This window comes from Anser anser (assembly GCF_964211835.1).
Source record: "Anser anser genome assembly, chromosome: 5".
NCBI lineage: Eukaryota > Metazoa > Chordata > Aves > Anseriformes > Anatidae > Anser > Anser anser.
In genome coordinates, this window is record NC_139725.1 from 19,824,462 (window position 1) to 19,838,296 (window position 13,835).

The 13,835-nt window shown below is 35.5% G+C and overlaps 1 protein-coding gene across 2 annotated transcripts; it reads right to left on the reverse strand.

Annotated features, from left to right (window-relative positions):
* Positions 1 to 3,236: 3,236 nt before the first annotated feature.
* GAL (galanin and GMAP prepropeptide) lies at positions 3,237 to 11,082 on the reverse strand. Of its 2 annotated transcripts, XM_083837917.1 has the most exons (9): positions 10,907 to 11,082; positions 10,667 to 10,777; positions 10,283 to 10,572; positions 10,040 to 10,120; positions 9,305 to 9,359; positions 8,161 to 8,232; positions 7,650 to 7,736; positions 4,412 to 4,489; positions 3,237 to 3,516 (listed from the first exon to the last, which is right to left on the reverse strand). In XM_083837917.1, the coding sequence occupies exons 4-9, from the start codon at positions 10,118 to 10,120 to the stop codon at positions 3,464 to 3,466; spliced, it is 426 nt and encodes a 141-aa protein (XP_083694043.1). In that variant the 5' UTR covers positions 10,283 to 10,572; positions 10,667 to 10,777; positions 10,907 to 11,082; the 3' UTR covers positions 3,237 to 3,463. The 2 variants fall into 2 exon arrangements, with proteins under 2 accessions (XP_083694043.1, XP_083694044.1); XM_083837918.1 differs by lacking the exon at positions 8,161 to 8,232 and having other exon boundaries at positions 10,907 to 11,053.
* Positions 11,083 to 13,835: the final 2,753 nt, after the last annotated feature.

Below are 13,835 nucleotides of genomic sequence, written 5' to 3' on the forward strand. Positions count from 1 at the left end.
GACTATCTGACAGGTGCAGTACTATATTAAAAGTACGCCTTTTGGGTTAACTGTAGTAATCCTTTCTGTATAACTGTTAGCCCCCCAAAAATGTGGAATTTCTAGGTTTCTTTTGTAAACTAACATCAGATGCTGTGCGGATGAAGAATCTCTGCTTAATTAACCCCTGAATCATGGGTCAGGCTCTAAGGGTTGTATAATAGGTCTGTGCACACACATGTCAATAATGTGTTCCAAGAACCAATTCAGTTAGACTTTTTGAGCTGGAGGTTTCATTTGGACAAATAGCTTTTGAAGCATTTTTCTTCAGAATGTAGCTGTTTCCTTCGCGAACCTATGGCCTCCACAATGTCCTCTGCCTGCCAGTACCACAATTTCACTATGAGGTGTATAGGAAAGGACTTCTTTTTTCGGGGTGGGGTTTATAAAACGTTGTCTGATCATTTAATTAGGTAATTTTAATTCCTGGATTACAAGACGGAATTAATTCACTAGGTACCTTTACCATGACTATCATTTCTCACCCTACTAGTCTCTTTAGCTAAAGTGTCACAGCCTATTTAGTCTCTCTCTTTATAAAAATTGCTCCCTGCTGCTGAGCATATTCATGATATTTCTCTCTAGCTTTTCTGTTTCTACAGTACCGTTTGTTTTTTGCAATGAAGTGACCAGAAATGCAACTGGTGTCAAAGTTGGGAACAGTGGTAAAATGATGTTTTCTGGGTTGTTTTGTCTACTTTCATCGTGATTCCTAACATTCCATTTGCCTTTCTGACTGCTGCTGAAGTTTAAAATGATATTTTACAGGACCATGTACAATGAGTCTAAGCTATTTTGCTGGAGATAATTTAGACCGTTATTATGCGTATGTAAAATTAGAGTTGTTTCTCTGTGTATATTCCTTTGCTTGCATCAGCATTTAATTTCATCTTCCTTTTTATTGTCCAGTAATTCAGCATGATGCAAGCCTTCTCTTCATTTTCAGTATTAAATTTGTATGCCAAATAATTTCATAGCATTGGCAAACATTACAGCAAAGTTTTACTCATTTTCTAGACTTTGGCTTTTGACTTTGTGCAGACGTGGTTGATCTAATCCTGTGTACACAGAAGTGAGATATGATATATGGAAATGAGCAAATAAATGAAATGTAGACAAAATGGTTACGATTTTTATTTTCTTCTGAAGCCTGTGGAATCTTTTTGCTTTTGCTCTGATGAAACTAATGGCTTTCAAATGTTTAAAGGCCATTTTTTTATCAGGTGTTTGTTTGAGCAGCAGATTTATGGAGATGTCTTTCTAACTATTTGCACAATTTAGTTCTGAGATGTGGAGGTATAAGACATGCTTTAAATAAAATAAGAACATTAATGAAATAAGACTTACTGAAACTGACCACAAAGAATGACTGTTATTTTTTTTTTTTGACCCTTTGTATTTGCAAAGGTTATGGTGTTATGGAGAGCAAAGAAACATTAAAATTTTACCTCTCTCTGTATTTTGGAATATTATTACCAATAGGTGTTTGAATGTGGTAATATTTAAGTAAAAGTATGTTGATTGCTTTAGGCAATTAAATGATTTATTTATTTATTTTTTAATAATAGATGTATATAACAATTCAGTGTAATGAGTAAGAATTTGTGGGCCTCCCTGCTTAGACACTTCTGGAAATCTTCCAAGGAACTCGATCCAATGAGATTTTTTCAGTTTTTCAAATAATCTCAAATTTCAGAATTTCAAATGAACATTCCAACAAGGCCATTCCAATTTTAATGAGCTTGGCAGTACGCTAATTTAAGTAATATCTTCTAATTTTAAACTCATTTCTTTTGCTATTTCAAAATAAAAGAATTTTTAATGCATAAATTACGTTCTTTTTAATTGATGATAGGTTCGGCTGCTTTTCCACATAAAGATGGATTGTTGCCTTTGCTGCAAATAACTAGTGGTTCTTGGCATTTCAGAACCAAAGTCCATGGAAGTCAATGGAAAGAATTCTTCTTGATTTTAGTGAGTTACGGTTCAGGTTTCTGACTGGAAATGTGGGTATTACTAGTGAAAATGAGTTTGAAATTACTGGATGATGTTAATGTACAGAAGTTACATTTCACTAAGTTTTTTTTTTTTATGTTTTGGAAACCCATAAATTTTAGAAATAATGTAGAACTAGAGGCAATTTCAATGTACGCTTTTTGTTACCCTTTCAAAAAAAAAAAGCAAAAAAAAAAAAAAAGCAGTAAAGCAGTATCTGAAAGACTCGCCCAGAAGCCTACTGAATCTGATGGGGAAAAAAAAAAAAGTATGCTTTGGAAACTGTACATCAGACATTAGATCAGAGGCTGAGTGACTACCATAAGAACAGTACAGATGGGTTGAGAAGGTGAGAGAGCCTTGTGGTTTCGAATTAGCCACTAATGGCTTGGCATCTAGAATGTATTCTGCTACGGTAAAAGTGAAAAACAGATTATGCAATAATTCTGTAAAGTTTCTGTCTGTGCACTCTAGAAAATGATGTTTTGAGAGGACAGTATTTCCTTGTGCTAAGCAGAGTGTCAAAGTCATCTGAATGTGAAGAACCCTTATAAGATTCTTTATACTCTAAAACATTTCTTAATTTCTGCTATGACATTCATCCTTCATTGGACTAGCATACTGGTCTTGCTACATCAAAACTCCTAAGAAGGAGTCAAGCATGTCTTGAAGCTCTTTGCTGAACTCAAACTAAAACACCTCCTGAAATATTTTTTAATCTTGGAGTAGACAGTAGAGTCTCTTCATAAAAGAATACAGATCCAGTATTCTTGATGGCATAGGAATAGGAAGCCTGTACATATAGTTTGTGTAAACCCATTACCTGTGCAGAGCAGTTACATTTGTAAAAGTAAGCGTCAGTCCATGGGCTGATGTATTACAGGTGAATAATATGAAATACCAGATGAACATTCGTGTCTATGAACATATGAAGAGTAAGAATGTTTACCATGAAGTGTCGAAGTATAAATAGGTCTATGAGACTTTATAATGGCTACAGTATGAAGCTGAAATTCTTCTCCTGTGTCTCAGTTAGCTAAAAAGCTCAATACGTAGCATTTGTTGTCTTTTTTTTTTTACAGTATTTTTTATGATTATAGGTGTAGCATAATCCTACAATTTAACCTGGGGCTTATAGCTGATATATGGTTTGCTGTTTTATGTTTAGTTTTAAAATGCTCTTTAAAGGGAATGAAACAATGTAGTTGCTGTTTATTTTTATTTTATCATTTACCTACAGAAAAATTTCACCAAGGCAAAATTTTACACCATAACATTACAGGAGAGAAAAGAAAATCCAAGAGGCAAAACGTCATTTACCATTTTTCAGATTAATGCAAACAATACTTCTCATCTTCTGGTCTTTTGGATCTTTTGTTTAGAATTCAATCTGAATTTACACTACAACAAAATAAAAATGTATTCTTCTTCAAGACTGGTTTGTTTCCTCTGGTGAAGGTAGATTGTCAAGTGCTCCCACCTCTTCAAAAAAGAAAAAAAAAAAAGAACATGAAGTATGTGTATTAATCTTGGAAAATAAATCATAAAATCCAATTTCAGCAGTATACATTTTTATATTTTTCTTCTAGCTGCAAGACTGTAAGATGCAAATCCTTGAACTTTTGATGATTTAAATTATAAACATTTTTTCTTCTAAATGTTAAGAACCTCTTCCTGCTATAATTTCACTTTTTTCCTTTTTTTTTTTTTTTTAAGAAACTGCAGGGATAGAGTGACAGAGTCACAATTTTGTAATTTTGTGGCTCCACATAGTTTTACTGGCAGCATTTTGAGCTGTTTGCTAGCATCCAATTTTATGATGTGACTTTATTGTAGAATACATGCATAAAGGGAGATGTTTTTCTTTTATTGGTAAGAAGCGTTTCTGAATTTCAACCAACTGCTCTTGGTTGCAAACTCAGGCTTTACTTAATTTGTTATCAAATTGTGTTTTGTTTTTTTGTTTGTTTGTTTGTTTTTATAACTCCCATGTAATCAGAATGTGTTTAGTTTGCTTTCAGCTATTCTATATGCCGTGTCCATAACATTTTGGTAGCAACAGTTATTTTTGTCACAGTACCCAGAGTAATCAAATAGTATTAGGACCCTGTTGTGCTGGATATTCATTGACCTGCAGTTTGACAGGACAGCCTTTGCTCTTAAAGTCAGGCATATTCCTAAATGCATTGAAGTGGAATTGACAGCTCATCTCCTTCCACCCTTACTCCCAGAAATGCTGTCCAAAGGCAAATCTGTAGCAGGCTTGTACACGCATGACTGGTCCTATCTCAGTAAATTTCAAACCAGAAAGGCCAACAGAAGCAGGATCTTCAGTGATTCTGATAGGTATAGTCAGATTTAAAAAGTGTTCACTAACCTTTAAGATGCAAGTAAGTCAAAAATTCAATTACTGTGCGCACAATGTTTTCGTCAGCCAGTGGTCTTCCAAGATTTCCTAGAAAACAAGTTGATTGTTACTTAATGTTAACATGGTGTAAAGATCTATTCATTTTATGTTGTGGCTAAGTTTATAAGTACCCTGAAAAAGTTATCTGGAAAAAAATAAAATAAAAAAACCTTGAATGAAAAGCCTTATTTTGTGGAAAAGCAAAGCAACTTTGAGGTAAAAAGCTACAATTCTCAGAATCAAAAATTGTCCAATTTTTTATGCCACTGCTGTATAGGAGCTACTTTGACACCTTAATTGTCATGATCCTTAAGACCATACGAGTACAATTGCAGAAGAGAGATATCCTCTGTTCTCTTTTGTGTCTGCTAGCCTGAGAAGGAAGGGAAAGGTAAATTTAGCAAATTCATCAGCTTTACCAAACAGATAAAAGTTCTTTATGTAGTCTGACTTTGTTCCCATTAGGCTGCTCATGTGTTATAGAAGTGATGTGTAGTCACAGGAACTAGGCCTAAGGCTCAGAAATGTGTGCTTTTGCATATATATCAAGTGCAATATACTCCCCTTTAATCTTGTGCCTTTTGATACTTCTTAAATGGCCCAAATTATCAAGCTCCCTGGAAGCTCATTATTATACTCAGGGAAAATGAGTAATACTTTTGCTGTGTCTATAAATAAAATAAAATGGAGACAGCTTGCTTTTTATCAACAAGGTGGAAGCTTGTTCAATATTGGAGAACAAACAGCAGGTAATTTTGCTGAGGATTTTAGTTCTGTGGATGTAAAAGAGATGGCTACCAGAATCTGACTCACAGTCCATTATTACACTGGTGAAAATACCGTCTCTTGATGTTATCACAGAGGACATGTTTCATCTCAGAATATAGTCTGAAAGATTGGCTTTGCAGCACATAACTGTTGTGGGAGTTCTTCTGTGACAGAAGAGATGATGCAGGTCTGTAGTGATGCACGGATCAGACTGAGCTGTGTATCCCAAATTAAAAATATTTAAGAGGAATCGTAAGGGATATAAAGGTTTCTGGTATACAGAGAGTCAGCATTCATGAATTGGTGTGGAAGTTCGTGTCTAGATGTCTTATCTTCTAGTCTTTGAATGGACACAAACATGCTAATTCATATATTAATAATATTAGTGTTTTCATTTGAAGTTTCTTAATTTAATTTTTATTCTGATCTCATTTGTTATGGATTTTTGTTATGATTAATATCATTACACTTGTAGTTAATTGATCCATATTTTATTCATAATATGATAATTATTGCATAAATATTTTTTAGGTATTTGAGAATATTATACACACATATTCCTATAAGTATATGGGTCCTTAATTCAGTATAGCCAATTACTTTTGGACTCCAGCAGTGAAAGAGTTATGCTCTTGAAATTTAAAAATTTTCCTAATTATGTCCATAGATTATTTTATTTTGATCTTGTGTAATGCAACTAACATAGCTTACAAGTTCTAGGTTATCTTGAGAGCTAGTGAATTTTGCAGTGTTCCTTCAAGGAAACAGAGCGGTTCTTTGCAATGAATTCTTCTACAGGAACACTGTAAGAAGCAGATCGCTGTTTTAAGGCACTTTTGTAAAGGTCATTTCAACTTCGTTTACAATAGGAGCTCTAGTTTCTTAACCAATTTTATATTCATATCTCCTTTGGATAGGAATTCCATCAGAAATTTCAGCTTCAAAGGAAACTTTTGATGAGAGAATAGCATCTAAAATGAGTTTCATAGTAAAAGCAGTTGGTTAATATATATGTCCTATTCAGGCTAGTTTGGTTGGTTTTACTTTTAAATGTGGATATGCAGCAGTACCAGCAGAAGAGTTCCATAATTCCTAAAGATCATACTTCTGTAAAGGAGCTGGCACTTTATCTGCAAATGGCAATGTGTTGCCGTGTGAGTTGTACTGTTAGATTACAAATGCTGTCTTCCTCTCACTTTGTTTATGACTAGCAAAATACTACCTTAATACCTATGTTTGAGGAAATAGTTTTAGTTTTGTTGTTATATGACTACATACCAGAACCAAAACAGCACTTATTCTGAAAATGCAAAAACTCATGTATATGTTAATGCGACTCTTCTATTTACAGAGTAATTATTTCCATGAAATTATAATGAAGCACATTTCCATTATGTATGAACTTATTTACTGTTAGGTACACTAGTGTTGTGTTGGGTGGATTTAAAATAAACTGTATGATCTCTGAGGCTGAGACTTTATCTTCCTCCATTTGTGGGGTGATGAATGTAACAGTACACAAGTAAGTACCATTTTCTGTGATTGGAGTGAGAAACGTTGCTTTTTGACAGTCTAAAGATGAGATTCATTCTATCTCATTTTAGATGCCTGCTGCAGATTTAGTTTCTCATCAGGTGAAAGAAACAGGTTTTTCTAGAAATTCCTAGATCTTATCCTTGAAATAGGTGTCATCTTCTCTTCATTGGTCAGAAAGAGGGTTGAGGGATGTGTTTTAGAGGACCAGATTTGGATGATGAGTCTAGACAACCTAACAGAAATTCAGGCTGCATCCTATTGATTCCCATTTGCTAAATTCTCATACACGAAACCTCAAAAAAATACGTTGACTTGACTTAGTTTTTGGACCACGTTCCCAATCTTTCAAAGAAAATAATCAAGGTTGTTCAAATATAGGAAATATTGTGAGACAGAGTTTTTCGTTTGTTTGAACTGGTGAAGAATCTTCTAACATAAATAGCACCATACAGTGCTGATGTCTGGTTTCAACTCTGTAATATCAGAATAAAAATTTATATATATTTATGCATATTTATATATTTTTTTATATCACCTATATATATATATAGGTTTCCCTACTGAAAAAAAATCTTTATGCTTTCGCTTATTTGCTGAAGAAAGGGAACTCTTGAGTGTCTGAAATACTGATTTGAATATACAGAAATTAAAATAGGATTAAAGTATAATAAATAATATTACTTTTAAGTAAATATGATTATGGTACTTGTCCTGAGGCATCAAGTTGTTTAAGTGTGAAAGGCCAAAATCTAAATTTTATTCCTTACATGTCTTTAGTGGGATTTTTGGTAGAGTGCAAGAGTAACCTTGTATCTAGGTAGTAAGTTAACTCAATGACAGTAAGTAATTACTACATAAAAAACTAAAGTCAAATCAACAATACTGGCATTCAGAATTTCATTACCTGCTTTTATATCCTCATCAGGCTGTATTTCACGTTTACCAGTGAAACCATGTTTGTCATTAAAAGATCTGTGGTTATCTACTGCATCTGACAAATAAATTAAAAATCAGAGGAGTTAATTGGCTTGAAAACAACCTTTGTCATGTTGCTTGCCTTTCATGGATTCAAAGAAAAGACACAACGAACACTTTTGATGGATACATATACAAAACAACAACAAAACAATTAATGTGTCACTAAATAAAATAGCCTTTCTTCTGAATTTGTGCTTATGATTTATATCATTTAACCAGTCCTGTACTACCATACCAAGTCCTGTACTACATACTTGTCAAAGTTATTATTGAATTAAGTGGAAGTTGTAGATAAAATGCAAGATTGTACATTCATATGTAATTTGGAAGGTTGTTTTTGCTACCATTTTTCCAGTTGTTAGAAAGTGCTGCCAATGAGTTTGCTTAAGAATAAACTGCAGATAGTTTTTGAAGATTATTCATGTAAACTATCTTACATGCCCCTGGTGCATCTTCTCTCCCCCTTGCCATGGGCATTTCCTTTATCAGTAAAAGCTGATCAATACGACCTGCAACAAAGGATGACTCCTATTACCCAGTCTTAGATAAATGACACTTGAAAAGCACATTTCGATTCTAGCCAATTTGTTTAGATCTGCTTTGGGACATAAATTTACAAAACTAGTTAATACATTTAAGATGCATTAATCTGCTTTTATGTATACTTAAGGCTAGTGGTCCATAAATGGGGAGTCACAGTAAATATCTGTAGTATTTGTCATGTATCTGAGACTGACAGTAAACAAACATCAGTAATGAGACATACTACATAAAGAAAAAATGATGGACAGATATGAGACAGCTTAGCACTTTATTTCCATTTCCCTTAAAATCTATGTGTATTGAGTCATATATATATACACACACACACATATATAATCTACCATTCTTCTTTAATCTAATGATTCTTCATCTTTGTAAACCAATATGTGTTCCTGTATTTTAAACACCATGAACATTAAATATTTTTCACATGGTGAACTATTTGTCAATACTTCACATTTTTATGTCATTTTAATTTACATTTTTTTCATTCCTTTTTTAAAATAGTAGTATCATAAAGCCCAGTAGTAAAGGCATTTTCAAATAGATTTTAAGTGAAATCTGAAATGAGTGGTGCCAGAATTTCACATTTTGTCAGTCTTCTTTTGACATCATAACATTTCCGTGCATAAAAAAAAAAAAAAGACAAACACACCAAAAAAAAAGAGAGCAAAAAGAGAAGGAAGAAGACAACCACAGACACACACACACTCCCTAAAAAAAGAAAAAGGTGTGTGGGGGGGAGAGGCCACATAAAAGCTATTTGCAATATGGAAATTCCAGGTCAGTAGCACAAAAAGTGACCAAATGTGTACCTGGATATAAAGTCTCACAGCATGATTATTCTTTAGAGAAGAACATTTATTGTCTAAGGCAACTCAGTTCTATAATAGGCATGTAATAAATAACTAAACAAGTATCCAGTTTTTGCAGGTTTAATGTAGTCATCAGAAAAGTGAGTAGCATACTACAGTAAACTGTTTTTACAAGAAAAAAAGATGAATTTTGAAATAATGCAAGAAAGAGTGCTTGACTTACGTGGCCCAAGTAGGTAACCAGCACTGTTCAAAGTCCAGCCCCTTTTTTCTTTTGCCTTGAAGAAAAAAGGCAAGTAGGTTAGTGCATGAACTACACAGTACTTTCTGAAGACAAGAAGCAAGCAGCACCCAAATGGATTTTCTCTTAATAGAAGTGGTCTTCTGAAGGTTTGAAATAAGAAAAAAAAAAGTTAAAAAAAAAAAAATAATATATAATAATGTCAAAGCAAATACTATTGTTGCACTTCTGCCCCCTTCCCATCTAGTCAGTAGATTTGCTGTTAGCATCCACGTACAGCAAAAAACTTCACACCATATGAATGAAACTGCAAATCACACTTTGGAAGGAGCAATTTTGACTTTATACTCCAAGTTTATATTATTAAATTAGATAATCATCTTAGCAGACAGCAATATTTCCATTTAATTGTTTGGATTTACATGAGAGCTTTACAAGGTGCACACTACCTTTTCTGAGTCAGACGGGGATATCCACTGAATTTCGCTCTGTCAACTAGACCTTCTTTTTTCTTTTAGTTACATGGGAGATATAATTCAAAAGCCTAGTATTCCAAATTAAAAGCCCATTTACTGCCCAAAATATTCGAGCCCTGCATCTTGTCTTACCCCTACACCTAAATACAGGGTAAATAACTGCTGGGATTTCTGTCATTTGTCAGCTGAGGCACGGATGCTGCCCAATGGAAAGGACCCAGAGTGGGAAATAAGTACTTACAGATAAAACCAGTCCAAATGTTTCTGACAGGGCGGCGCAGAGGATGAAAGACAGAAAGAGGAAACTAGCGCACCTCTGCATCTGTAAGGAAACCGTACCGGGGTGAGTGCTCCGAGTTACCCACCCCAGCTGCTGGTGGGAGCAGAGCCGAGCATCCTTTGGGAGGGACAGGATGGTTGCAAAGAGTCTGGCACCCCAAATCCCCCTGGGGGGGAAAAGGGCGAGGGGTGGGAAGGGCAGTACCTTGAGCCGGGGCGCGACGGCCTCTTGCTCGCAGCGCTTCACTGGGTGCTGGCGGGCAACGACGGGGTGGACGTGGTGGTCCGGGGGGGCCCTCAGTGCATGGCCCCAGAAAGCTGGCACGGCTCTGAGGGCACGGCACGGCAAGGCTCTGCACACCCGTCCCCACGTCCCCTCCGCTCTTTATGGGCTGCGGAGCCGCCGCAGTGGAGGGCCACTCTCTTGGGAGGGGAGGCAAGAGCCGCCCACCGCCCCCCTCCGCCTCCCCTGGGTCATTTTACCTCGCCAAACCACTGCATTAGGAAGGGTAAAAAATGATAGCAATTCAATTAGAGGCATTTGGAAGCACGACGCGGGCTGCAGGGAGATAACGGTCCCGGCAATTACCTCTGATTACGACAGCCTTGGGTAGGCTGGGGAGCTGGGAGAGGAGCTCTGCTCTGGGCAGCCTGGCCTCCCCCCGCTGCAGCTTTGCAAGGCCTCGGGTGCTGGTGGGGACTAAGGAAATATAACAAAATACAGCTCACTTGTCAGAAAGGCTCAGAGCTAAAAACAAAAGTCTACATGGGATGCCCGCTAACAAGATTCACGGTGCTTGGGCATTGCATTTAGGAATGCCATGCTCACCTTTTCCACTTGCTCTCCCTTGAGCTCCCTGCAGTCCCTTAAAATCCCTTTGACTCATATGCCCTTTTCTCTAGCATCACAGCGAAATGAGCTTGAAGACAAACTCCGTTATTGTGCTGCCCTGCAGCTTCCAAGTGCTCGGAGACGCAGGAGTCCTTTAGAAACCTGCCTTGTTTGTTTGTTCGTTGCCTAGGCTGTAAGCCAGCAATGTTTTGATTCTGAAATATCTTTCTTTTTGTTTTGTTTTGTTTTCCTTAAGGTCTTATGTGAAAGGGTAGAAATGAAGCTCTCACCAATTATTAGACTAACCCTAACGTGTTAATTACAAGCAGTAAATTTTCACCAGTTTGGTTAGCTTAGCTGTGGTTACAGCCAGCATGGGGACGTGCAAAATTGAATTACAAGGCACGGGATCCAGTATTGGTTCCCTTTATTCCCTGCTGAACCGTACTTTTTCTGCAGCAGATGAACTTAGTACAAGTCCCCCAAATCCCTCTTTTAGTATGAAAAACATAAGAGATGTTGCATAGAGTAAATAATACTTCCAGCTCCTTTTTCTGAAGCTGCTTAAGATGCTTTGCAAACTTTTATACAGTGTGTGTGTGAACATGGATGTGGAGTAAAAGCAGCTACTGGACAGTGCAATATTCCTCCCTTTCACTGGTTTTGAAGCAAATAGTAGTTTTATTTCAAGTAGCAAGTTTGTAAGCCAGGCTAGAAGTGTAAACTGTGTCTTGTAGTTCTGTTTTCCACTTTCTTTTGTCAGGAGCCTTAGGGCTGTAATAATCTAGCTACATCACTGAATTTAAGATTTATATCTGCTTGAATAAAGTTTATTTTATATGATCCTTAAATGCTAATGTACTTAAATGGGAAGCAAGCAGCTTGCTTTGATATTTTGCATCATTCTTGATGATGTTCTGTCAGGCACTGCATTACCTTTGCCATTCTGACTAGACAGAACTGGAAAACAGCAAGGTAATTTTTGCAAAGTGTGGTTCTGTACCTTATGAAAGATGCATTTCTGGATGAAATTTCGTAGCTTTCAGCTGTTAAATCCCCTGCAGTCTTCTTTGAAACTTGAAGCTTCACTGTGACAGAAAATGTTGTTGTTCTTTTTGTGTGCGTGTGTGTGTTATTTGAGCATAATCACAGAAATTATATCAAGTGAGGTCAAAAATTGCATTCAAGCAGTATTATAAAAATGTATTCATTCTGTTTTCATTGACTTCAATTTATTCTTAAAGTTCCTGTAAAAAGTATTTAAAACAATGTATTTTAACCTGTATATTTTATTCCAATTTTGCACCACAATTCTTGCATTTTCTTGTCAAATTAAAGGGGAAAATTACCACTTCATCTTCATTAGAGTCAGATAAAAAAAGGAAGCGTCTTTGTGTACTAAAATGGTTAATCCATCATGTGTCCATCATACTTTTTGTGTAAATCTGTCTTTAGGTTAGTGTCAATTAAATAATTTTATCAGTCATTTCTACAATTGATGATCTCATTCTCTCCATTTTCCTTATCAAGAATGCTATTTTTTTTTTCTTCCTTAGGAATTTTAACATCACTGCTCAGAGAGAAGAATTAGAATTTAGTCTGAAGTCTGCCTTTTCCAGCTTAGCTTGAAAAATGGCTATGTGCTTAACTACATAGCTTATTTTCCTGTTGAGGTGGCTCTTCAACATGCTAATTCTTCCATTGATTTATTTGTTTTTTGTTTAATTGGAAAACACTTAATGTATTTTGCAGTAGCTGTTAGATTATGCCCAGTTCTTACCAGAAGGCCACCATCAAGATCACAATGAAATTCACCTAAAATTTACTGAAGTCAATTGAACAATAAGCATTGATTATAAAACTCTTTCTAATATGTCTAAATCAATACTTGAGAGACACTTGAGAGACTGGAACACCATTGGCTGTCTCACACAAGAACATGTGTTCTGTTCTATAATTGTAAATGCATTTCATAATAATGAAATGAAAACACAGGGGAAAATATGGTTTTCAGCCAGAGTAAAAACCTTTAAATATTTGAGGAGATGATTATATAAATTAAAAAAAAAAAAAAGTGTAGAAATATTGGGCTTGGGGAAAAACATATATATATATATATATAAAACATATATACATGTTTACTGCACTGAAGATTTCATTTTGAGAACAAGTGGTAAATCCTAAGATAAATCCTAAGGACTGTACTATGAGCGTAATGGTGAGAATTTCTCTTTGATGCAATTTGTGAGTAGTATGACCTATTTTATTTTTAATTGTCAAAATCCATAAACAATAAAGAATGACTGTTTTATAAAATGTTCTGGAAAAAAAAAAAGCATTGAATGAAAGTGGATTTACGGTATGTTTTTGGAGGGGTCTGCAGTGGCTCCCTTCACTGTAGAGCTTAGTAAGAAATAATAAATGAACCAGGAAAAAGTGTCTCTACTATTTCTGTATTGAAGTCGTATAGTCATGTTTGTGTACAGTAAATAAAATAGTGAAAGCATTCATGAATTTCCAGTCTCATGAAAAAAAGATTGAGGCTTTTTTTTTTTTTTTTTTTTTTTTTTTTTACTTTCCAGGTAACATCAAGTGTGACCACACTGTTTAAGGCTATCTTCAGGTACATATACAAAATCTCTAATATTATATGAGCAATGGAAATGAATTCTAGACTTGTGAGGTAACTGTGAGGTAACTTACAAGATAAAATTGTCTCCCCTATGCTGGAGTAATGCCAGTGAAACATCAGCATTACAGGAAGAAAATGCTTTATTAGAGGGAGGTCATCATCCAGGTAACTAGAATTGATTCTTTGTAGAGCTTTGGAGATATCTAGCTTTGCATCTGGTTCAATATTTACCAGGGGAGCGCTAACATGGGTTGCCACCAACAACTTGTGTTACTGTTTTCTGCACTGGAAACA